The sequence below is a fragment of the Crocodylus siamensis genome, chromosome 2 (genome assembly GCF_052110815.1).
Source record: "Crocodylus siamensis isolate JL-2025a chromosome 2, ASM5211081v1, whole genome shotgun sequence".
In the NCBI taxonomy this organism is placed as follows: domain Eukaryota; kingdom Metazoa; phylum Chordata; order Crocodylia; family Crocodylidae; genus Crocodylus; species Crocodylus siamensis.
Window position 1 is genome coordinate 53,618,420 of NC_143396.1, and position 27,021 is coordinate 53,645,440.

The window sequence follows — 27,021 nt, forward strand, 5'->3', positions numbered from 1 at the left end:
CAGCTGCTAGCTTGTAAATCTAGCTTCCCTTAAACCTAAACTTTCTTGAGATGGTCACAAAGATATAGAAAGCAGAAGCAGAGATCCTTCTATATTAGCTCAATAATGCCTTAAATTAGGTTGCTATGTTATGGCACCCTACTAGTGACAGGTTGACAGGAAAACTTTAACTGATTACTTGGAACAGGGATCCAAAGGACTAGAATACAAACTGAACAACAGAAAAGATTTCCCCCCCTCCCCTCCCGAAAAATACGAAATTTCTCAAACTGAAAGCAAAAATGGCATTAATGATGCCATTAGAACACAGTTTTCTTCATTACGGTTCTCCTGTTCCACTTTGGCCTTTTTTGGCTTCCCAGATTTATGACAATACTTGATTTATATTTAAATATCACTGCAACTATCAAACATATTTAAAAAAGCAAATGTCAAACAAATTCCAACTATTTCATTTTACTATTTCATGCCAAATGATGTTTTCTATTTTTCAACTTAAAATTAATTTTAAGGAAAGTCAGGATACAGTTGTGGAATACAGGTCAAATTGAAGAATTTTGGTTGACCAAAACATTTTTTCTTCAACATTTCAAAGTTGCCAGTTCGCTAAGAAGCCAGTTATTCACTTAGCAATCCCAGTGAAGTTGTGTGGCAGGACGGCCTTGGGGTGCCATGACCTCCCCTTAGTGCCCCTGCCTACCATGCCAAGTCAGGGTCCTTAACGCATCCTCCATCCCACCCACCACATCTTTGATCTTATTGGTTCAATTAGGGAGGCTGCCTTCTCTTTCCCCCTTGGCACGGGGCCGGTCTTACTCTACCCCGATTCCGGGCCACTTCCCGTGCCGGCCCTCACCAGCCTGCCCCCAAGGGTGTCCTAAGCAGCCCGCTCTCTCTTTTTGGGCTTGCTTCAGTATACACACCCTCTCCCGGGGCCGGCTCCACTACAAACTCTTCACCTGCACTCGGGCCTGTACCTGCGCCTCTCGCACTCTCTACCTGCACTGGGGCCCTTGATCCTTGGGGCTCAGGTGGCCCGCAGCAGTGCCTGGCCCCTTGACCCTTTCCTGGGTCGTGTGCCCCACTGGGCCTACATCACGCCGCTCGCACTCATGCCGCGCCTCTCGCGCTCGTTGCCCCCTCTGGGACCTATACCGCGCCACTCCTCTCGCACCTCCTCGCCCCTCTGGGCCTATATCACGCCTCTTGCATTTTTGCCGCACTCCTCGTGCTCCCTTGCCCTCTCTGGGGCCTTCTGTGCCCGCACTCAGGCCTGTGGCTGCGCCCCTTGCGCTCCCCGCCCACACTTGGGCCTGTCTATGCCCGACTCAGGCCTATGCCCCACTGGGGCCTTCTGTGCCCAACTCGGGCTTCCCAGGATTGGGGCTCAGGCGGCCTTAGCCTTATCTGGCCCCCAAACCCGCCTCTTCAGGCCTATGCCCCACTGGGCTTCTGCCTATGCTGAGCTCCTCCTGAAACTGCCCACACTGAGCTGGGGTCAGGACACCCCCAAACACAGCACCCCCTGTAGTGCCAGGAACACCCCCACTTTATTGGGGGAGCTCCTATTGAGGCCTCCTCCACCCCTACAGCCTTGCCTGGTCCTTCGGTGTTACACTCCAGGGCTTCCCGCTGCCCCCTATCCAAGCTGCATCCTCTACGGCGCCAGGACCCCTTCCCACGCTACTGCAGGGTCTGCCCCCTATCCAAGCTGCACCCCCTACGGCACCAGGACCCCTTCCCATGCTACTGCGGGATCCCTATGAGGCCTCCTCCGCCCCTTATAGCCTCTCCCGGTCCACCGGTATAACAATAAACACAAATCCCAAAATCTCCCCTTCCTGGGTTACAACACAAACTCCCAAGCACAACAGAAACTCAAAGCCCCTCGGCTACAACATAAATCTTGAGCCAATCTGGCTATCCTTCTCTCATCGGAGTTTCTCCCAACCAGTGTTGCCAAGCCAGTGCTCTCCAGCCATCAAGCTTCTTCCTCCTAGGCTGCCAGCAGGGGAACTGACTCTAGCCTTGGCCTTGCTGTTTATAAAGGCCAGGCCCTGCCCCCCCGGAAGTCAGCTGACCCACTCTGTTGCCGTAGCAACTGCCACCTGCGCTGCCCTGGTGAGTGGCAGCTGGGCCCATGCACTACTATTCAGTAGCAGGCACTTTAGTGCCCTGCTACAAGTTGTCAAGTGTTTGTTATTCCTTCTTACCATAAAGCACCCTTGCACTAGTAGGACATCAGGCTAACAGTTGCCCTAAAGGTAACCTTCCATTAAAACGTAAGCAACTAAATTAAAGAACTAACTAAAATAAATGTGGCAATAATAACCAAACATATAAATGTCAGGCAGATAGATATACTACTGAGTCATACTCTGTACCAATACACTGCAAACAGCTTTTGGCCCTACTTACTTAGAACAAAACACAGATGGACATAGATTCCAATAAAGCAAAAGGACAACTGTATCAAAATGGGAGGGAAATCTACCTGGGAGCTAAATGAAGAGCTTAGAAGGAAGATATTAATTAGTCCAGTGAAAGGGCAAGATGTGTACACAGTGGGCGCTTTTACACAAGACATTTACTGTGAAGCTACTTAATTAGCCCTACACTAAAGTCTCCATGTCTAACGTGTGGCCCAATGAGGTTGCAGTAAACTAAAAATCCATCATAGGACAGTACTTGTAAATACAAGTACTATCTTCACAGATTTCATAGACATTGGGGCTGGAAGGGACCTTGGAAGACCATTGAGTCCAGCCCCTGCCCAAAGGACAGGAAGTCAGCTGGGGTCATAGGATCTTACTGCAGAGTTCCTTACTGCGTAGCAATGCACGTATAGATGCTGGCTGAGGCATGAGGGTGCTTCAGTGTGAGTGACTGTCTGCCAGCTATCCCCACACTTAAGCACCCTTGTGCCCCAGCCAGCACCTCCACAGCACACTGAGCAGGATCAGAGCAGCCCCAGACTGGCAGGCTGACCCCTAGGGCTGCACTGCCCTGATTCAATGTGCTGTGGTCCTGGGTGCACATGTAAACAAAGTGCCCAAGACCAATAAATTCTGGCACAATATGCACCAGAGTTTATTTCTTCAAATTAATTGCACATGTAGACACACCTGTATAACTAGACAAAACTATGGACCATGCAATAACAACTGCACACTTGACAGGGGTATAGAATATACTTGCCAAGAGGCTTACTATCGTTTATTTATTAGCTTTGTAAAGCAATTGATGTTGGAATAAATATGAATCATGGCTCAAAGATATACTCATGCGTTGCAAACAGCAGGAGAAGATGGAAACCCCAAATGAGGAAGAAAGCATGAATAGAGGGGGCAAATCCAGGGCAGATTAATGAATGGGCCCACAGAGACCAGACCCAGGGCCCCCTTGAAGCAGAGGGCCCTACCAGTTTGGAAACTACCACTGCTGCTGTTTTTCTGCAGGCGCAGCTCAGTCAAAGCAGGCAGCACCTTGTTGGCTGCCAGGGGACCTGTGCCATCATTGCCAGAGAGAGAGGGGTGCAATGCCAGCCAAATCTGAGAAAGGACACACACGGCAATATTCTTGGTACTGACCAGCCTCCTCTCTCCAGCAGCTACTACAGCAAGTGATTCGGAGGTTTTGCGGGGCAGGGGGAAGGAGGACTGCTGTACAAACCCCTAACAGGAAAGGGTACCACAGCCAGAGGGAAGGAGAAAAAGAGGCAGCTGTACAAGGTGGCCCTGCTCTTCCTTCAGCTGGCAGGACTGTGTAGAGTGGACACTGAGCAGCTCACACCGATGCCAAGACCACTGGTGGGGTGTGGGAAAGGAGGGGATTTTAGCAGGTCCTACAAGAGAGAATAATGGAAGTAAAATTGTACTTACCAGACTCCCAAGCTCAGAAGTATGATCATTTTCTTTCTTAATTTACATTAAACCAGACATTTAAAATATAATGAATGCAGCCTGTTCATGTATTTATGCCTTTTTCATATTTTGTTGCATAGTTAATATGGGCCATTTGCTATCATGGGTGGTAGTCAAGGCAATGATCTTCAGGCCTCACGCTCTCTGGGATCAGGAGCCCAAGAACGCTTTATCTGCCCCTGAGGCAAATGATGGGAAAAAGTAAGAATTTCTGTTTGATTTGTATCATTTTATGCAGACTATATTATAGGCAACCTTAAAGGCAGGATGTCTTTGTGTGAAAGTAAGAAGGAAGGGGTAATAAATAGCCTCTTTAAGGCTTCCTGCCTTCTTTTGAGTTTGCAGAAATAGATAGCTGAGGGCCGATGGACAGACCAGTGAGATCATCAGCTCCTTGCATACTAAGAGGAGGAAAAGGGAATACAGTGGTCTCTGTTTCAATGCAGAACCTTAGGACCCAGAGTATGCACTTACCTGTACTTAATGTAAATGTAAATTCTGCACTTACTTGGTCTGCCTATAAATGAAGCATGCTGCATATAAGCCCACTCTACCAGGCTGAGCCCTCTTTCCCCCAGGTAAATAACCCTTGGCCAGGGTCAGCAAAGGAGCAGATTTTGTTGTCTATTGTGGGCCACTGTGCTAATTTCATTTACTGGAACATTGTGCTACAGCATTTTCCATAACCACAACTTTGGTGAGGATGCCAATTGCGCTGTTGGGTTTTGCTGCTGTTTGTTTTTGTTTGCCTTCTCCACAGCAGGTCACTAAGTTAAATTCAAGTTGCTGCAGCGTAGCAGGTCACAGGTGTCCAGCACAAATACTCATTCAATAGGGGACCTAGTTCCCTAGTAAACCAGAGTTTAAAGTGAGGTCAGGCAAAGGCTGTGACAGCCTACAGATTTTATTGTGATCTTTCTGTTTCAATGTGTTCATGCTGTTACAATGTTGTATGCCTCAGTTTACCTGTAAAGTTCATGCATGGGGAAAAAAAGAGTTAATAAGGTCTCTACTATTAAAAGAGCAGCCTACATGTAGACAAGATGGACCTCTAGCCTTAACAGAAGTTTGAACAGCTTTCTTGCCACATCAACAAAGGTGGGATGGCAAACAACACCCAAGAAGCTTCAAAAAAGCTGAAGATGATAAGCTTGACAACAGGCATGAAAGTGAGAACAAGCAAAGTGTCTGAGGAAAGAGCCTGGGGGAGCAGCTGTGGGGATTGTGGTTAAGCAGACTGGAGAGGGAATATCTGAATAACTTGGGGATGCTTGGGCAGTGCAAGCTGAACTGGAGACAGAGGGACTGCTTAATCCTTTGGAGGGGACAGAGTCTTATTGTTCTGTAATCTTTGCCCCAATTAATGGTTGTATTACAGAGGGGGTATCTGTTTTGCTGCTTAGAACTTCAGATGGCATTTGTTCTCCATAACAAGAGAAAACAAAACAAGACAGAGGGTCCGAGGGCTGGACCTCATCTGGCATACACTGCAATATTTCCAATGATGCTACAGAAGTCACAAGAGCTACAAGAATTACCAGCTAAAGACTTAGAGTAAAGTCTATAAAATAAGTAGAGGAAGACTACACATTAGGACCAACTTAAATGTCAAGTATGAAACTATGCACAGATCTTGTTTTTACAATTAGCCCAGTTACACAAATTAGGTAGATATGTAACATATTACCAAATTCACTTGAATCCAAGACAAAGTTTATTTCCCGCATTTAACATGGGGAAAAAAATCCCCTTCTTGGATTCAAGTATAAGGTAGTGGGGGAAGAAGGCATGGGGCAGGCAGCTGCTACAGCTCTGGCCCTAACTAGGAGTTAGGGTCAGAGTCAGAGCCACGGCTACATCCTGCCCCTGCCACCCCATCACCTCTGCACCCCACCCCACTGTTGTCTCTCCCCTCTCACCCACTCTGCCCCTCAACCCTCTGCCCCAGCCTGACTTGGTAACAGTTGTTGCATCAACAACAGCTCCAGCCAGGCCCCAGAGCATAGGACAGAGCTGCTGCCACTATCACCACAGCTACCAGGCTGGGCTGGGGCTGAAGCAATTATGTGCTCTGTGCTCTGGGATGAAGCAGGGTCAGAGCCAGAGGGCAAGTAACTGTCCAGGAAGGGTAGGACAAGGTAAGACAGACAAGAAGGGTGGGAAAACTCCTGGGGAGAAAAAGAGTAGCAGGGAAGGGGAGCAGGCAAGCAGTAGCAAGGGCCAGGCAGAAGGGGAGGTGCCAGAGGACGCAAGTATGGTTTGGGGGGGGGGGGGGACGAGTGGTGGGGTAAGGACAGGAAGCAGGGGACAAGGTGTGGAGGGGCAAGGGTCAGGCTGCTTGGCTCCCCCACCACCTGCCCTCCCTACCCTGTTACAGTGGTGCAGGGGACAAATTTAAAATGACCTCAAGTAATTAGATTCTATACATGGAAAATCATAACTTTTTAAAAAATGTTATGCATAGAATATAACTATTGGAGACTCATCTTCAATTCATGGTCATCTTAGATTTGAATAAATACAGTATGTGAACCAGGTGTGCAATTTGTGTGCTTGCATTTTGAAAACCTTAAGAAAGTAACAAATTTTGCTACTGTTAATATTGGGAGAGTAACTTAATCAACATGACTTTTAAATAGAAGTTAATAATGGACAATACCTGCTGAAAGATTCATTTGGATGTGAAAAGAAAGGCTTCTAAAGCTTTCAGTGATCTTTTAGCAGCTGGGTTATGAATGATCATTAGATTGGGCTTGTTCATTGGTTAGCAAAATGTGAAAGCATAATAAGATAAATTCTCTCTCTAAAGTCTTAACTCAATTGCTCAGAGATGTGTGGACCCAAGAACTCTGAAGAAATAGTTACCTGTCATCTTTCTTTGAGCCACAAAGAAAATATGACAAAGGCAAAATCTCCTACACTGTCAGATGCATGATTCCAAGCCTTGATACACACTTGTACAGAAAACTGTCCCCACTCAACCCAGCTGTGATGAGTAGCCAGCCATTTGGCTTGGCGAGTCAAGGGCAGCCAGATGTGACTATAGTGCTATCACTGTAGTATTTGTCACTGATTACTAAAACAGGGCTGCTTTAACTGTGTTGGCTCAACGGAACATGTAGATATAGGGAGGGTTTTGTAAAAAATGCAATATCATGCATTAACAAGATATTGCACAGAAAAAGTAGTGTCTGAGACATGTAGATATCAGAGCAAAGGAAAGTGATATATTAAGATCACTATGTCAGCTGGAGTGACCCAGCAAGGGTTTCTGTTCTGTTTTCCAGAAATGTTTGTCGGGAAAGACTGACAAAAAAAATCAAGAGCGTCATAAGATGTCCTGTAATGATGAGGGCATTCATACTTGAATGTCCTATGAACTACTGATTGTCCATTCCACTGCATACGTTTTGTGTTAGTGTAACTCCATGGATATCATTACCATAAATGCAATGCAAAGCAGTAAATACGCAGATCCAGCATTTCCTGTGCAAGGCCCCAAGTGTTAGTTGCTCATCTCTACAATACATGTTCTGCTGAACAATGTTTTAATCTGTTATGACTACAGTAACACTTAGAAGGCCTTAGTAAGGAACCAGAGACCCATTATGCAAGGTATGAAAAAGATTTTAAGCAAAAAAGGAGAACTTCAAGGACCATTGAGTCATAACAGGGAACAAGACATACAGAAGAGAATAAAGAGGAGAGAGAAGAAGAATGAAGTAATGGTAAAAACCTTGACTAATTCACAGTAAGCAATGGTCATAACTCATTGCCTGTCTAGGTTGGGCAGCTAAACAGGTGACCTTAAAAGAAATAAAACATACTGCAGTATTATTCATTTTAGACTACAAGAACATCACATATTGCTACATCTGTTAGATTTATTATTGTTCAAGAATTACACCATCTCTTTAAATAACTGACAACTACTGTCCTTGTTAGACTCTGGTTGTCAGCCAACTGTCCTCCTTCAGTCTTCATTTGGAAACATGTTGCTCCACGTCCTAACTCATGCCCTCAGTTCCAACCTACCTTCTATTACAAGACACTACAATACACCCTCCTTAGCATGGGTTTGTACTTCTCAATGAAAAGCATGAGAGTCAGACATTTATATCAAAATTAAAACAATTGATTGGCTTTGTGATGAACCAACTATATGTGATAGGACCAGTTTAAGAAATGTTCAGGGCTTCTGCTTTCCCAGCTAGACACATTGGATCATACATTTCCCAGCAATATTTTAGGCACTGAGCTGCTGTTCACTGCATCACAGTGTGTGTCATTTTATAGGGTACTGAGAAACATATTCATGGCAAATGGTGGGGGACAGGCCTCACCTATTTGCAAGAATATGAACAGAATGAAGAGAAATCCAAAGTTGTATTATCAGTGTTATGTAAGAACTTTTCTTTTGACTAGATAACTGCATCTAAAATATTAAAGTCAGATTATAAAAATCTATTATTTCTAATGTAAAATCAGATCACATCTTCTTTGAAACTATCTAGAAAAACTGTTAAACCCAAATTAATCCTTTATATGTATTTTAGTGGTTAATTACAATTGCATATATTTAACTACTTAACATACATTTTTATCCTGAAATCCTGTGCTCTGCTAACATATACTAATTGCTATTGTAATCCATAAGTAATCCTTGAAGATATAAATTTTTTAAGGTTCACTAAATCCCAAATTCACATATAGGACTAAATGTATGAAGGTAGAGAATAAATGAAACTAGAACCCAAACCTGCAGAAACTCCACTAATGCAATCAACTGGTTTCTGCAAAATCTGCAACAAATACAAGTTACCCTCATTTTATGCGGGTTCTGTATGTCTTATACAATGACCCTTTTTATACCAAAAATTTGTTATATGCAAGGTAAATTCACTTTTATGCGATCGGTGTGGTGAAAGCCCGCAGTCATCTGCTTTGTGCACTGCATTGTAGGAGCGACACACTCCAGAATATAGCCTCCTGTATGGATCTGTGCTCCTCGCTCGTTATCTGCGACACATTTCTGTAGTTCCCATCCCCATTATGGTAATATATTCACCTTCACCCTGTGCTGTTGGTGAGTACCAAAATTGTTTTGTAAAAATGGTAGAAATGGGTCTGGGGGTCAGTACAGTGAAGGTCTTGAAATGTATCCCTATTTGTTGCATTGTAAAGTGGGTTCCCTTTATGCAAATTTGAGTTATGTGCTGTTTTCCAGGAACACATGTACAGCATAAAGTGAGGAAAAGCTGTACAGCAGATCTTAACTGCCCCCTAGTGGTCCTCTCCTCTATTTCATCTCAATGATGGACTAACAACAATAAGAGAGGATAAAGCTAATTATGGCTTAATAATATTGCTAAGTTTCTCAAATTCATGTAAACCTTCTGCTACACATTCTTCAAATATATTTTAAATGTCATGTGTCCATGTACTGGTAAATCAGTTCACTGTTATTCACTATATTTGAAAAAATATTTGGAAAGACCCAGGTTCAGAACAGCATTTTTCAAACAAATTGAATTAGATTAATATGCATTTTGAAATTCAATACAATGTAATCAATTTCTTCCCAACATACTAGGATATACATATCCAGAAAAAGATCTACATGTGCTCTAATCATGCTGTCACTTCAGCATTTTAACTTAAAGTGCCAGTTATCCTTGCCAGTTATTAGAAATATACTGCCTAGGACTTCAGATCGCCAGTCTTTGACCTTGTTTTATAATCCTTTAAGAATTTCACCAGGTTTATATTTGGGCAGCTTTAATTATAAATAACACTTTCCTCCCCAAGAAAATTCAAGCTGTTACAAACAGTGACTCTGCAAGGAGGGGTGGGAAATCACACTCTTGAGAAAAAATGCTGCTGAGGGAATACATGAACAGTTAAGTTCAATGAACAAATCAGCATATTTTAGTACTGGCCTTAATCTACCCCAGAACCATTTTCCGCTATTTTTATGCCTTTTCTGTGCTTGGGAAGGTTAAAAGTGTAGTGCTGTGGGGAAGGATGTTTTCTTGTTACCTGCCAGCCAGAAGCATTGGCTGCTCCATGTTCGGTTTTTTTACTTCATGTCACTAAAGCTCTTCACCACAAATTGAAAGTCCCAGATACTTTATTAGGCAAGTTCAGTGATTAATTCTCGGTCCTGAGCTACAGATCAGTTTCACTCTTTAAACTCTACCTAATCTTATTCTTTCTTATATCTTGCCCAGGCTTTCCAAATCAGAGACTCAATGCACATGAAATGCTGGAGCCAGAACCTTCAACCTCTTACCCTTCTGAGAAATCCTTAATCCTAAAAACAGTGCCATTCACACACATCAACTGAAATACATGTAATACATAATGAAAGATGCACTGCATGGTGAAATTGATATCAGTGCAACCTGTGTTGTCCACTAAAATACATACATCCCATTATGTGTTAGCAATATTAGAGCAGCATTCCAGGGGCCACAATCAGAATCAGGAACCTACTGAGAGAGACATTTATTTATAAAAACACATTTCTCATTAAAGGACCATGTTTCCATGTTCTTTTAACTGTACAAAACTTTAACCATTTAGGCTTAACTTTTCCATACCAGATGTCTGCCTCACACTGCTTTAGTTCCAGCTGATATTATTGGCTGTTTCCAAGAATGAAGGTGGGGAAAAACTTGTTTTGCTCATGTTAAAAAATTCTGGCAACCTTTTCTTTGGAAAACTGTATCCCCAGGACTGTAACAGTAGCTTGAAATATGGTAAAGCCAAAGCTTTTGCATCAGGCAAATGGCTTGGCTGTCCTTGTAGAAGTCTGGCCAAATCTGGTCAAATTATAAAACTTTGAAATTTTATTCAACATGCTTAATACATACTACTTCAATTTTTGTATCTAAACTCTCCAAAGGTTCTATCTATAGTAACTGTAACTTTGCCTGTAAGCGCAGCTATGGGTTGTTTGCATCCAGAGCCACAGACTTGAAACAGGCACCTCAACTGAAATCAGGAATTACGGTGTGTTCCTAGCAACCACCCTGCTATGGCCATTTACAGGAGGATGACACCAGAACTAAGTGCACAAAAGAGGGCAAAACAAGCATGGGTGGGAGATGAATGGGGGCTACCTCGCTGAACATGCAAACTGGGACCAAGAACAAGGGGATGGTGAGTAGTAGGGGTGCACCAATAGACATTTAGGGGTCAATACCAATAGCTGATTTTTAAGCAGGTATATCAGCCAATACCAGTCTGATTTCCAATACTGGCCCAGCAGCTTGGGAAGGCCCAGCAGCTTGGGAAGCTGCATCCAGCTGGTAAGTCTGCCGTGGTGGAAAGGAAGTGGGGAGGGACGGCGCATGGGAGGGCAGATCAAGGGCCCTATGGTGAGGGAGGGAGTGGGGCTAGGGCAGGCACTTTCCAGCCAGGGCAGGGTGAGGCATGGGACAGAGATGCAGTAGCTCATCTGGGGGCCCTGGGGAGAAGAGGGGCAGCTCCCACCACTGCATGCACCCCAGGAAGACATGGGGGGCATGTGTCCCCTGGATCTGCATGGGGCAGGGAGGGCTGGGGCCAGGACTGCACCGGGCTCTTTCTGGTGGGGGCTGGGCCAGGCTGTGCTCAGGGTGGGTAGTGGCTGCACTGGGAGAAGGGCTATGGGGGGGGAGGGGAGGCTGCAGCCACCCCAAAATTTGCCATAGCCCCACCCCAGTCCCCTCTTCCACCCCACCCCACCCCAGCTGGGCAGTGCCTGCCCCAGCATCAGCCCCACTCCCTCGCTCAGCATGGGGGACCTGATCTGCTCCTTCCCTTCCCCCTCCCCTTCCACCACACCATTACCAGCTAGACACAGTTCTCCAAGCTCCTGGGCCATTTATTGGCCAAATCAATCGGCCACATCAGGCCAACTTCCAATACAGTCAATTTTCTTTATATTGGTGCCAATCCAATATTGGACTGATGTATTGGTGCACCTCTAGTGAGTAGGGGTGAAGATCAGTGAGAGAAGTTTGATGAAGAGCTGGGGAACAGGGAATAAAGAACTAGGGTAGTTTAACAAAATTATGGGATAAAGAGTCAGGAGGGTAGCTACAGCTAGGAACCCATCAGGACAGGGAGGATGCATGCTGAATGAGAAGGTGGGGAGAGGGACTGCGATTTATTGCCCCTATTGCTTTTGCTTAGGAACATTGCACAGTGACTGGCAGTGAATGTGGAAGAATAAATCCAGAGGAGGACGTCCTGGGACTAGAATGAGAAGCCTCAGCAAGATAGACTAGGATGAGGTAGTCAAGAAAGTGACGGTAACTGAGCCAAGTGGTAGGGAGTGAAGAGAAGAGATATAATAGAGACAAGGGCAGGTTGCAAGGGAAGTAGCAGAAAAGGTCAAATCTGAGCGATGAACAAGAAAGCCTATTCCTGCTAGAGCACACTTCTCTCCAAAAGCCTGGAATGATGCCCAAGCCTCTCAAGTCTCATCACTCCTTTGCTGGCAGCCATTACTTGTGAAATCAGTAGCAGAACCGGGGGGGGGGAGGGCATCAGCCCTGAACACAAATTCAGAAGTGGCAGCAGGTGGGGTGGAGTCTGCATTTGACATTAACACCCTTCCTTGCCCTTCACTGCCCAGCTCTAGGCACTGAGTTTAAAAACTAGGAAGATATTCACAAAATGCAGTAAAATATAATCACATTATGAAATATTTCAGAATCATATGCACACTCTTTTTACATGAGGGAGAGACAGAGACAGAGAGAGAAGATCATTAATTAAAATCATAGTGGGAAAAGTATTATTGACTCTGTGACACTCGCCATGCCCTTAGGTTGGTCATGTTGAACTCAGACTCTGAACTTTTTTTTTTTTTGCTGTTTTGTTAGCTTCCTCACCCCTTTCCAGGGCACAAATTGCTCTCCCTGTCTGTTTGGCCAACAAACTATGAGCAGAGTTAGGGCTTCTTGAATTTCCTGGTCATTTATGCTTTGCTTGCATCCTAGAGTACCAGGCACCTGGCCAGTAATTTCCCTATATTTCCTGGACAGAAGATTAAATGGGACCTTACAACTGTCTCACTCACCTGCATACTTGCGGTGTGAGAAATGGCAGCATTTCGTTTCAGCCAGTGTTTTGACGTTTCTATGGAACAGCATTTCGTTTCGAATTTTGTTTCAATTCAAAACAGCTGTTCCATTCTGACAAAACAGGGTTGAAACGGCTAAACTGTTTCAACGTTTCGCCCTTGGACATAATGGGGAAGGACAAAACAGCCTATATGTTTGTCATTTCTGGCCTGATTTGGATGAAACTTGTGGAAATTGTAGCCCCTTCTGAAGGCATGAAGCCTGCCAAGTGTCAAGGAGATAGATGCAGGGCGTTTGGAGAAACTGCACCCCAAAATCTTAAAAGCAAACCTTGTGTCGTGTATGTGTTAAGCCACGGTGAGGTCAAAACTGCAGGCTTGCTAGCCCCTGCTGAGATCAAAGCCTGCCAAGTTTCAAGAAGATAGGTGCAGGGGTTCGGGGAAATTGCTCCTCAAGCTGCGGACAAGCAAAACTCATGACACTGTGTGTGCTAAGGTGCAGGCCTGCTAGCTCCTGCTGAGGCCATGAAGCCTGCCTGCTCTCAAGGAGACAGGTGCAGGGCTTCTGGGTTCTGGGGCCCTGCACCTCTAGCTGCTGAAAGGCAAAACTTGTGTCATGGGTGCTTGCGCAACTATGTCTGTCTTGTGGCACGGGGGGGCGGGAAACTACTGCAAGCCTGGCTGCTAGGCCCTGCTGCGGCCACAAAGCCTGCCAACGGTCAAGGAGATAGGTGCAGGGGGGTTCTCAGGCCCTGTACCCAGAGCTGCTGACAGGCAAAACTCATGACATGGGTGCTTGTGCAACTGCTGCCTCTCATTAGGCAGCAGAACTGAAGATCCCCCATCACTTGCCACCACAGACCAGGGTAATTGACCACAGTATGAACATGAGCCAGCAGTGCAATGCTGTAGCTAGCTGGGCCAACTTGAGAGCTGGCAGGAGCTAGCATGCCTGCAGCTTTCACAGTGCTGCGCCTTAACACACACAGTGTCATCCATGTCACGAGTTTTTCAGTCTGCAGCTTGAGGTGCAGTTTCCCCCAAACTACTGCACCTATCTCCTTGAAACTTGGCAGGTTTTGTGGCCTCAGCAGGGGCTAGCATGCCTGTAGTTTTGATCACACTGTGGCTTAACATACACATTACTTTCAGGATTTTGGGGTGCAGTTTCTCCAAGCCCTCTGCACCTATCTCCTTGAAATGTGGCAGGCTTCATGCCCTCAGAAGGGGCTACCGTTTCTATAAGTTTCATCCAAATCTGGACAGAAACGACAAAGTCATAGGCTGTTTCGACCTTCCCCATTATAGCCTACCGGCAAAACATTTCGACTTGCCTCATTTTGTTTTGAGGCTGTTTTGACCATATCTGTTCCATTTTGATTTTGTTGCTTCGACCTCAAAATGAGTCAAAACAGCGTCAAAACAAAACTGGTGGCAAAATTTCTCACTGCATACTCAAGTAAGGGCTGTGGTTTTTTCCTGTGTGTACTCATTTGTGCTTTGAAGGATGGGATTAGATCCAGAGAATGTAATTAGATCTATTTTCAACTGAATTCTGAATTCAAGATTTATGCCATCTACACACACGTAACCTGCATTCTAGAAAGGCAAAAGTGTGATCTGATTTTGGTTTTACATTTAGGCTTTAAGAGAGAAGCTCTCTTTGTCGAAAATGTTTGCAACTATCATTTGTAACCAAAAGGCCTAATCAAACTGTAATACTCAGCAATGAACCAGGGACCACACTGTGACAGTCACAATATGTTCATAGGACAGTAGGGCTAAAAGGAACCTCCCAAAGTCATAAAGTCCAACCCCCTGCTCAAGGCTAAGTTATCCCTTACCGTGGTCCACTGCAATTTCCAAATATGGTTCTGCAGCACTGCAAGCTAGCCAGCCATTGCTGTATTTGCACAAGTAACTATTCTGTCCCAAGTGCAGGGCTTTGCACTTCTTACTGAATTTCATTTGATTGATTGTGGACCATTTCTTCAGTCTATCCAGGTCATTCTGAACCCTAGCCCTACCCTCCAGAGTGTCTATAAATACACCTAATTTGATGTCATCCACAAATTTTCTGAGCATGCATTCAATCCCACTGCCCAAATCATTAATGAAGATGTTAAACAATACTGGATGCAGGACAGATCCCCGGGGAACTGCACTTGATATCTTCTTCCCACTAGATACTGAGCCATTTAGGACTACTTGTTGAGCATGATGTGTCCATTGGCTCCCTCTAGTAGTCTGGTAGTGATCTATCACGTCCCTGCTGCACAACTTCAGCTGTACTAGCTAACATATTTAAGGGGTGGGATCTCTAAACCACAACTATAGGAAGGACAGTAGTGGCCCTACAGAGGCTGCTCTCGGTGTCTCATCCTACTATGAGTGCAAAACCCATGCAAAGGGCTGAAGGAGGTATTTTATGTCCCTATGTTCATATGGGGAATGAAAATTCTCATCCATAACATGCAAATGTTTTTAGCAGTTCTGCAGAAATGAGTGGGTTAGGAGTGGTTTATTTTTGGACAATATTTTCAAGCTGCCAAATTTATCGCTTGTGACCACTTCCAAATATTCTTCTACTGACCTGTTGTTACACCTTCTGAGTCAGTCAAAACCTACTCATCATGATACTTAATACCAACCTACTTCTAAATACATATGAAAGCATGTAGAAATTACAACAGTTCTAAATTCCCTATCAGCCCAAATTCTTAATCCACTCCTGTTTGGGGAGTTTTTTGGTTTAGTTTTTACTGTTTTCTTACTTCTACCCACACTTTCCATTAAAAAAAACCTGAACAGATGGGTTTTTTTCCATTTAATTTCATTATTATCTATAAATGTAGTCAGAAGACTAAAATTTTAGCACAAGGACTATCTGAAAAATAATGTACACTCTTGATCTGTAAGAGATTCCCAATTTTTAGACAGGGAATTTTCATTACCCATTACTGAGTTTGCAGTATTATGGCTATTATAGCAGGAATGATGAGAACTTGTCTAAAGCCAGGCTAAAAGTCATTTTCTCTAAATTTACATTTCATATTTATATTTTTTTCTGGAAACAAGCCTAAAAATATCATGGAATGCCTAGTCATTTGCAAAATTCTTTTCCTCTTTAATTTTGACTAATATGACCCTGCAAAGCAAAGTACCCTTAACTCCCACTTGAAATGAGTGGCAACTGAAAGAGATTCGCACCTGGTACATCCCTACTAGCAACAGGGCCACAAAAGGGGTGAACAAAAGAGCAAGAGTGACAGGAAAACTGGCAGTCTCTCAAAGCTAACAGCAATGATCTGGACTAAAACTGTTCTAAACTATCTCAAAGTGATTCAGGTAGTTAGCAAATGGTAGCATTGGGCAATACACAAATAGCCAAGCATTTGTCCTTGTTCAATGCATCACTGTGCATTTGCATCAAAAGATATTTATTCTCTAAGTTCAGAATTGCTAAGCAGTCCCATGAGTCACAGCACAAGTTCTGAGTGCTCTTGTGTGATTATTGTTGCCAGGGAAACTAGACCCTTGCCAGGCATCTATTCAGCCTTTCAGAGACTAAGCGATCATAAGGCATTGGAATAGCAATAGACATCACAAATGTAATTTCTCTACAAAGCAAATATATTGCTGGCACACAAGACAGGTTTTTAAATCTGTAGATAATGTGTTTGATGATAAAGTATATTTACCATGGCAAAGCTGCAGTTAACTGTGCTCTGAAGCTGTGAATTCAAACATATGTTTCTATTTAATCTGTGCTATGTAAATTAAGCCTGCCCAAATCTTTACCTCTTCAAGAAAAAAAAAAATCTGTCTAAAAATAGCAGAGATTTGCTGTTTCTTCCTCTGGTTGCATTTACATACATTTTGCAGCCCTGTCGATTATGGCATATCCAAACCATAATTTTTACTGTTGGTTAGAATGGTTGCCACCATTATGTCAGTTTTCTACAATTTTAATCATCTTAAAGTGTTTAACCACATTTTATTTTGCAATGCTAATAACAACAGCATTAATGCTAATATTGTAAGTGGTATAAAATGGCTGGTTGTGGTAGGAAAGACTTACCACGACTGGGTGAGGAGCAGAGCCGGCGGGGCACCAAGCTAGAAAAAAAACCCGACAAAAGTGAAACCATGGCGAGAGAAGATGCCACATTAAAAGACAAAAAGGAAAAAGAATGGATGAGCTGGGAGGAGTCAGGGTCGGCTTCCGAATCGGCGTGGGTGCACCTTATGGCTGCGTGCTGGGGCTGATTTGCAGGCCAGCTCCCTGAGACCGGGATGAAAGGCCCGGCGGATGAGCAACTCAGGGGACCAGAAGGGAGTTCCTCAACAGGCCTGGAGCAGCCTGGAACAGAAGGGAGCCCCACTGAAGGGACGTGGTGGCTGCCCCAGGAAAGGGCTTTCCAAGATAAGCAGAGCCAGGCAAGGCTCGGTGGCTCACCTAAAGAAGCACCATGGACATCGGACACCTCCAGCCCACATTGGATCCAGACAGGACCTGAAGGGACAAGAAGAGATGGATGTCTGAGCCACGGCAAGCATAGAGCTGAGAGAGAGAGAGAGAGAGAGAGAGGCACCGGGGAGCAAGGTAACCTGGGGTTGGGAAGACACTTAGGCGGGACCAAGTACAGCCGGAAAAAACTCGGACGAGGTGACATCCTAATCTGACCATCATAAATTTAGAGGACCAGAAGACCAGCAATCCAGAAACAACATCTTTGGTTGGCATTAAGTGGGGTGTAGGGTAGGCAGAGCCACAAGTAGGAAAAACAGTCAGGAAGATTGAAGGAAGGTACCAGGAAGGGTGGGACAAACCATCTTCCTCCCAGTTAAAATAATTCATTCCAGCAAAATGTGGCAGTTGACACCCCCTGGGGAACCTTCCAAGCTCTAACCCAGTAACAGGCCTGTCTCTTCCTTAAGCAAAGGTGAAACCAGAAAAAGCCCTATGGACATGATGCATGGGTGAATGACACAGGAGACTATGCTGGTACACATTGATCTACCCTAACAGATAAACTAATCTATGTTAGCATCAAATTAAAGAGGATACATGCAGGATTTGGATGAAATGGAATATAATTCTACTACAAGAACAGATTAAAATAGGTGTGGACTAATTAAAAATTAACGTAACCCACACATGTCTGGAGTCTATATGCTGTTATCCTTACTATTACTGTGTGGTATCTTACTTTTGAATTACGCCAGCTATTTTCTGTAGGAGATTAAGTATTTTACCAAACAATGCACAGGACATTTGTGATAAAACTGGAAAATTAATGTGGCTTTCCTCAGCCCCAGTCCCAGTCTGGTGCCTTAATTGAAAGACTCTTCCCAGTGAAACAATTATACCCAAAATTACTAATAAAGAATGTTAAGGCTGCAAAGTCAACCTTAACATGCATGCCCCAGTCTTCTAACCTCTTTCTTACCTCAATCCAGCTGTCAAAATTCAAATTAGATAGTTTATCCTGCCACCATGCATTGAAGCCAGCAGGGATGGCATTGAGAATGTAGGAAAGAGGCTCCCTGATACCAGTTATGCTTAGCATCATAGCAGCCCCCAATGGCAAAGAACAGCTTTTCCAGAACAAGTCCTACTTTGTCATTCTAGCCAGAACATGCCTAGTGCATCCTAAGTAATGAAAATTAGTTGCCTTTTAAAAGGCAGGTAACTCAGCTGAAGTTACTGGTTTTCACAGAAACAACAAAAGGTACATCCCCAACCCCTCCCAAGTACAAGATTCCTCCCTGACAAATTTCAAGCCCTTGCTCCCGAGCATAGGGTGTCGGACTTCAGCTAAAAGTTTTTAAACAAACTGGTTTAAATCTGTGTTAACTTGGACACAGCAATGGATTTTTCCCTAACCTTATCTCTCAATGTGGCTGAATTGTTTTTTCCTGTAACTTGCCAAAAAAAGTCCAGCCTGAGGCCTAAACCCAGGGACCACAGTGTGGCCTGAATCCTGAATCCAGCACAGAAAATTTTAATCTGGATAGTTAATATTCTATAAAGTTGTACATCCTGAAAGCAAGATCTAATGGGAAGTTGTGTACTACCAACACTACCTAGAATTAATCTTATCTTGTATTTTGCTCTCTCTGCTCTTCCAAATATCCAGTCTCTGAGATATTGCCTCTTCTTGAAAGGAGAACTAAATAACTTGTGTGACATCTAAATGTAACTGTGAATTCCATTTCACGTTATGTGAAAAGGTTTTCAAAAACAAATCCCCAATGACAATCACTTCTTCCTTTAACAACAGTGGTATATAACATTGACAAATATCTATATTCAAATTGTGTTTCTTTGCTTATAGATGGATATACAACCGATGATATCGAGTTTTACTGGAATGGGGGAGAATCTGCAGTAACAGGAGTTAACAACATTGAGCTCCCACAGTTCTCAATTGTTGATTACAAGATGGTATCAAAAAGAGTGGAATTTACAACGGGTAAGCACCATACCTCTCAGAAAAGTGGTTCCAAGACAGAGGGGTCAATGGCTGAGTTATTAATGCCACTTTATTCCTTTTTACAGGAGCATATCCCCGACTATCGCTCAGTTTTCGGCTTAAACGAAACATAGGTTACTTCATTTTGCAAACATATATGCCTTCCACGTTGATCACAATTCTCTCATGGGTATCTTTTTGGATCAACTATGATGCATCTGCAGCCAGAGTTGCCCTAGGTAACTAACTTTCAAAAAAAGAGAGAGAGTACTGCTAGCATTTAATAAACAAGTTGTTTGTTACAGAAGTTACATAAGGCTAATTTAGGAAATGCTAATTTAGTATGATCTTTCCAGTAGCATGTGTAGTACAGTACATAATGATATAGATCCTTTAAAATCTATAGGGATTCAATCTGCACTGCATACTTGAAATATGTTGTGTTAAACCTGAGATTTGCTAACCCATAGGAATTGCTGTGTACAACAGAATGTAGTAATATCACTTGTCTTGCAGCTGCTTGTTTCTTTATTGCAGAAGCTCCTCTTTCTTAGCTCTCCAGGAAGAAAGGAATTGCCATACTGGATCCAGCTGAGGATCCATTCAGTCTGGTTCATTATTTTAGAAGAGGCAAAGAGTATAGTCCTCAGAAATAGATATGTATGCCATGGCATGCCTGCGGTGAACCTTTTGCTCTGAGTCTGAACAACTTCCAAATAACATAACAGACTTGGATCAGGCCCTTAGCATTTGATCCTTTGTACTGAAGCACAAAAGTTGATATCAGGCATTTTCATCTTAGAATGTGCAACTGATACAATGGGTTAAATCAATAAGAATCAGCATTCATCCATCAGTTCAAGTGGGGCTAGATACCGATTTATACCAAATGCAAACCCTGCTTTATATTTTACCCATTTGCTTGCCCAAAATGTGATACCATGTTAGCAGCTGAGGAATCTGGAATGAGGTCTTTACCCTGTTAATAATCTGCAAGTAGAGTTTTTACAGACCATCTATGTTTAAGTCTATACTTTTAAATTCTAATTGCCCTCTTTAAATGGAGTTCATTATGCCTGAATGAGTCTAGAACTATTCATAAGGTACATTAATGATCTGTGCTCAGAACAGAATAGAAAAAAGTCCCATTCTTGTAGAACAAAATAAAAATTAACGGTTGGCTGATTAGAAAACTGCCAACCTGAAAATCTGCATTTCATACAAGGTGATCCCTTTAGAAGTTAGTAAAGCGGTCTACCTTATGTTGGGCACACCACTTCCCTTACTTCCCTGTCCACCAGCAGTAGCACAAAGCACAGCTAGAACAGGGCATGCACCAGGATCCCCCCTTGCTGGGACTCTTTGACACAGCAGGGGAAGCTACACACTGCCCCTGCCCAACCACAGGAGCAAGTCAGGACAGTGCTGCATCACTCAGTCCATCTGGGAAGTAAGAGAAGGAGTAGAGCAAGTAGAATGGTGCTCCCCTCCCTCTGATGCCACTCTCCAGGGACCTTTCAGTGGCAGGGGAAGCCCTGCACTGCCACTGCCCAGCCACAGCAGTCAGACAGAGTAGCACGACATCAGACAGGATGTCTGTGGGGCAAGGGGACAAGTGGGATAAGCATAATGGTAGCCTGTCAGGAGCCTTTGCCAGAGCACACAAGTCCTGCTCCCAACATGCGTATAGCGGGGAGATGAAGAGGCAATGAGAATGGGACACTGAGATCTGGAGGAAGCCCAGCCTTGAGAAAGCTGACACTGAGCAGCAGCCACCACCTCCACTAGAGTAAGACTTTTCTTTTCCTCTTCCATGCTGCCCCCTGATGCCCAGAGTGCCCTATGCCACTGTCCACCATGACATCCTGAAGCTACTCTTTCTCTATTCAGAAATTACACTAATGATATCTTTCCTTTGGCTAATATTTACTTTGTTTCCAGGATGCCAGTCAATTTAACTCCACTGTAGGTGAATCTGGCCAGGTGACTACAGCAAGAAATAAACTGGGCAACATCCCCTGATCTAAAAAAGCCAAGTGTGCCCCCTCCATAACATGCCTGTTCCCCCTGGCTGTGTCAGCCAACACTGGAAAACATTTTATTATCACTTTGGAAAAGGTCTGCTGTATCATAAATGTCAGAGAGGGCCACTAGTGAGAAAAACAAACCAGAGATAAATAGAGGTAATCAATTAACCCTCCACCCATGGAAAAGGCCAGGGAAAGTGGAGGCACATGCAATATCATTTGAAGAAAAGACCTCTCTCACTTGCAGTTTAAGCACATAAATTAACATGTTCAGAGAACAAATGGCCTTGATCAGCAGTAATATTATTTTGTTACACTCTTCTAATCAATTAAATAAGCTACCCAGCATCATAAATAAAATACGTTTGAGTCTCAGCACCAATCTGCTGCCTTTCAAAAGTGAGGAATGGTTTTAATCAGTTGTCTTTGTCAGTTTATCTTTTTGTTGTTCACAGGAATCACAACAGTGCTGACAATGACCACAATCAGTACCCATCTCAGGGAGACGCTGCCAAAGATTCCATATGTAAAGGCAATAGATATTTACCTAATGGGATGCTTTGTGTTTGTGTTTCTGGCCTTGCTGGAATACGCCTTTGTGAACTACATATTCTTTGGAAAAGGTCCCCAGCGCCAAAAAAAGGCCGTTGAAAAAGCTGGCCAGACTCCTAATGAGAAGGGCAAACTGGAAATGAAAAAAGTCCAGGTAACAGATTCAAGATGATTTTTCATACGGTTTCTATTTCTATTATAGCAAGCTTGGAAATCTTGGGGGGAGGAAGTAGTGAGAAAAGTATGCCCTACTGGGGCTATTCAGCATTCACAAAATAGCAACAGAAATAGTAGGTAATAGAAAGAGTAGGGATATTCTGTCAACAAGTGTTAGGTTTGAGGACTGGAAATCAGAGCAATAAGGCTATAAAGGACCTTAGCAGGTCACTTAAGCAATCATCTTACCCCCAGGCAGGATGGAGTTCTTTGCAGTATAGATACACTTTTTATATTTCCATGCTATTTATCTGTTGACAATATCTGTACAGTAAAGGACTACTGTATCAGGGCAACAAAGTATCCAGAATAGGATATAAGGTAGTAACAGCATAAAATCTTGCATACTCTATACATGATCATCAGAAAGGCATTCAGAAAAAAACTAAAAAAACTCATATAAAAACATGGAAAGCGATGGAAAGATTCTCCAGTTCAGAAAAGCCCAACACAACTAACAATGAGACCTCATTCCACTGTAATGGTTTTAACCGCTGGACATTGTCTTCTTCTCTCCCTTCCTTGCCTTCCCTTGGTTCAGAGACAGTACATGTATTAGAGATATTCCTTCTTGAAAATGGTCATATTGACTTCAATTAACCCACCTGGTCACATGAGGTAATAACAGCCAAGTAAAGAAACAGAACTGAAATAATCACCACTAATCCATCCAGCTTGAAATTCTAGAAAGCTTCCTAGAAATTCTTCAACTATCAACACATGTTTTAATTTACAATAAAATAAAATAATTTAGATTTAAAAATTAGCTATTTCAAATATTTGTAAACCTGTTCCAGTTTTGTCAAAAATCTTTGATAAATAGACATTTATCCTAGAAATATTGGGCCCAGACTGCCTCACAAGAAAGTGTATCACTGAATCAGAAATATAACTTTCTGCCAAATACTGATTTCCTTCTAATTTCTTTCAAATGCTCAAGAGATCTGACCTGGGTTAGCTTATAAAAAGCAGTAGTCATGATTGCGAGTACCACATTTACTCAAACACAAAATGCCCTGCTAATAAGATGACCCCCAATAATTAGATTTCATACATGGAAAATTTGTAAATGTTATAATTTTCCAGGTATAGAATCTAATTATTGGAGGTTTGCCTTGAATTTGTCCCTCTCCCACTACTACAGCAGGGAAAATAAATCTAAGGGGTCAGGTAGCCCCTTTGCTTTCTGCTTCTCTGCAACTTTTTCCCCTGGAAGCCTTTCCCTGTCTTCTTACACTAATCTATTCTTGTGCTATGTTCCAATCAGCATGTTTGCCCAAGGTGGGCCATGTATTTTACAATTATGCTTAGTATCAGCTTCATTTAATCAACTTCATAGTTGGTTTCAATTGCTGAGCACATGCAGATTTGGCAGCAGTTTAATGATAGACTGTATTTAGTGAGATTTCCTTGCATGTAAAGAACAAGAGCTTTTATTCTGCATACCAATGGGGAGAAATCCTTGTCTTGTATTTGAGTAAATACAATAAAGTTTTGAGGGAAAAAAATCTCTTTTAAACTAAATTGGACTTAATTTCTGCTGGTGATATGAAAAAACTGAAGTGATATATAAGTTTTTTATCAGATGAGCCATCAGAGAGATATTGTAATTACATATACATTCACACTTCAGAAACAGATGCCAATTTGGCGCTTGACTGGAAGATCCATGTCCCAGTAGCCACAGAATATCAGGTGGGCAACCATGTTCTCAGTACCAATATGCTCATAATCATCACTGAGCAAGTTAAAATAGGCTTACATATATTATTCACTTACTGCTCAGAACAAAAAATGGCTTTATTGCACTACAAAAGCAAATGTGTTCAGACTCTTAACTGCCCACAGGTGTTCCACAAAATATTGCCCCGACAAAGGTAAGAAGCTAACCTACGCCTTTACAGATTGTTGACTCAAGGCAAAGTCCATAAACTTTGTACTTTCAGATGAAATGGGACACACAAACACACAAATATACTGAGGCCAGCTTCAAAGGCCCAAAGGCCCACACTCCTAAGGTATTGTGATGTAAAATGGAACATGGACAGCAAGCATTCATGATGAAAGCAGGTAGATGCTTCAAGATCCAGTTTGGCTCAGTGGGTTCCAGTTCACTGAGTGAAGAATTCAGAATGGACTATTGTACAGGTGCTTCCTGGGATGGAGGTAAGTTATGGTTTTCTAAAGATTTGTATATTGTAGTTATATCTTGATTAGGTTCACAAAAGCTGATGTAAAACTTTCATCTAGATCATAAGTTGGAAGAGTCATTAGAGAAATGGAGGATATCTGTACCAGCAAATGCCTTCTACACACAGTGGACACATCTACACATGCACATTTACTGTGCAGTAACCTAAATTACTGTGCAGTATGGGCATATGTCTACATATGCATGCCCACACTATGCAGTAACTATGGCAACTTACACCAACTTGGGCACCATGCAGATATCAATTTTACACCTGATTAGTTACTGCACAGTAACATACGTGTAGACATGTTACAGAGAAGTAACACTGTGTGTGTGGACTGACTTGGCCCTAACTTTAATCCCAAGTCAGACCACACACAGCATTAATGCACTTTAGCGCCTGCATATGTAGATGCCTGCCTATTTCCACTTATCGCACAGTAAATTTAATGTGACATAAATGCATGTGTAGACATGTCCAGTATGTCTGTGATGTGCATGAGTTTGAACTGATTAAGAGTTATGCATATTAATACATTTCATCATCCCACTGGCGTCCATCAGCGTGCTATTCGCATGGCCTTTCTTTAGCTTGCAGAATGGAAAATACCAATGAACTAAGGTAATTTTTACCTTTCAGTTTTTAACAGGAAGAAGACATGGGTCACAGGCTAGAGGGGCCAATAGGTTGGAATAACTCATCTGATCCCATTATCTCTTGTGTTCCAGTGGTTCCTTAGGGGTTCATACCAAAACACAGGAAACTTTTTCTGGAGAATAGGAAAAGAGCATCAGTAAGTATGAGATGCGGCTCACTCATAATACATTGATCCATGCTATATATTCACATAAGCACCACTTTAAGCACCCTGGTGTAGATGTAACAATTCTTCCTTTCTTTTCTGACCAGGTTAATATGTTACTAATTCCTACCTATGCCTTGGGTACCAAGAATTAATCTTCCCCTACATCAGACACTATGCTGTTAGATACGCTTGAGAGATGCATGCAACCTTATCTCGCAAGTGACACGGGATGTGGAAGACAAGTTTAATGACCTTGTAATGTTTCATACATGGCTGTTTTCTCCATAGCTGGAAGGAGGAGGAACCCGTGACCCCTCCAGTTTCACAGTAATATGTTGTTTTTAATTACTTTAATTTCTTTATACACAGAGGACATTTTTTCATTGTTATTAAAACTGCTTCTCATTTTTCCTGAATAAAACATTTAAAAGTGATTTATAACTCTGTCCTCCTTTTGTCAACCAAGATGTCACTTCTTAGGGAGGTCATAGATTTAGATAACTGGAATAAAAACGTCCAGAGGAGTTAAATATTTAGAGGGGCCCTGTATGCAAATACTTGTTTCACCAGCACTTATTTTTAGATCATTAATCACTTAGGAAGCTCTTAAGTTTGCTTCTGTGAAATTTAGGTAATCTTCTCATCATCATTCTGTCTAGCATTATTGCTCTGAGGGCCTTTATTGTGCTAACTCTAATAGGATTATTAGTGAGAGAAGCCACTCGCTACTGAGAGGATAGGTTTCAAAATCTGGCCAGAAACCTTCGTCTTAAGGTAAACAGAAAATACAGCAAGTCATAGCAAAATGAATTACTGCATCTGTCCACTTATTTGGATAAAGTAAATAAATTCATCATTCATTCTAGAAATACTGAATATTTCAGAGCCCAGCTCTACTAACGAACTGCAATGAGAAAAAATCATAGTAAACAATTCCTATAACTCTGACTGACCACACTTTGTAGGTAACATAATATACTTTATATATGCAGCCAAAACTTTCAGTATTGCTTAGGAGCCATGAAGCATGAAACAGCATTCATCATTCTCGAGATAAAGTACTAGCTTGAGTTTCTTTGAGTTTGTAGGAATGTGTCAGCAGTGAGGAGTCATGCATGTGTGCTCCATCTTGGTTTAGGTTTCAGGGAGCTTTACTGAACCTTTCTGAAAATGAAAATGGAGTATTCACATATGGAAGCTATTACTCTGGCATAGAAAAAAATATTAAGATGTTTTCATTATAAAAATAGTCATTGCAAACCACCTTACTAATCTGAAGAATATTTAAACTTTGATACATCTATGTAGAAAGATGAGTTAACTAATCGTATATCAGCTCTACTGTTTTATAACTGCCTACATATCTTTTAATTTCCTTTGGGATGACGACAAATAGAGTAACAATACTTTCCATTTCCCTAGCTACTTTAAGCAGCCTTACATTGCATCTCAACAAAATTAATTCAGGCTATAGTTCTCTCTGTTGTGCAGGGAAATGTTATCACCCTGTTATAGACGGTGCAACTTAGACACAATGTTTGTCCAAGTTAACTAAGGGATTGATTCATCTCTCCTGACTGTCAGTCCTATATTTTAACTATCAAGGTGTCCTTCATCTATCTGCTTTTCATCCTGTAACTGTTCGTGCACAAAAGAATTCAAGGAAGTCACTAAGACTACTCACTGGATTAATATTGTAAAGATCTGTATGTGCACTAAATATTTAACTATAGTTACATTATATTTTT

General features: G+C 42.6%; 1 protein-coding gene across 1 annotated transcript in view; it reads left to right on the forward strand.

Annotated features, from left to right (window-relative positions):
• GABRB1 (gamma-aminobutyric acid type A receptor subunit beta1) overlaps positions 1-27,021 on the forward strand; it is a 309,720-nt gene that overhangs the window by 278,162 nt on the left and 4,537 nt on the right. Inside the window, exons 6-8 of the mRNA XM_090035876.1 lie at positions 19,341-19,478; positions 19,565-19,717; positions 21,961-22,211. Coding sequence (XP_089892002.1) covers positions 19,341-19,478; positions 19,565-19,717; positions 21,961-22,211 — 542 coding nt within the window. The remainder of the gene's footprint in view (positions 1-19,340; positions 19,479-19,564; positions 19,718-21,960; positions 22,212-27,021) is intronic.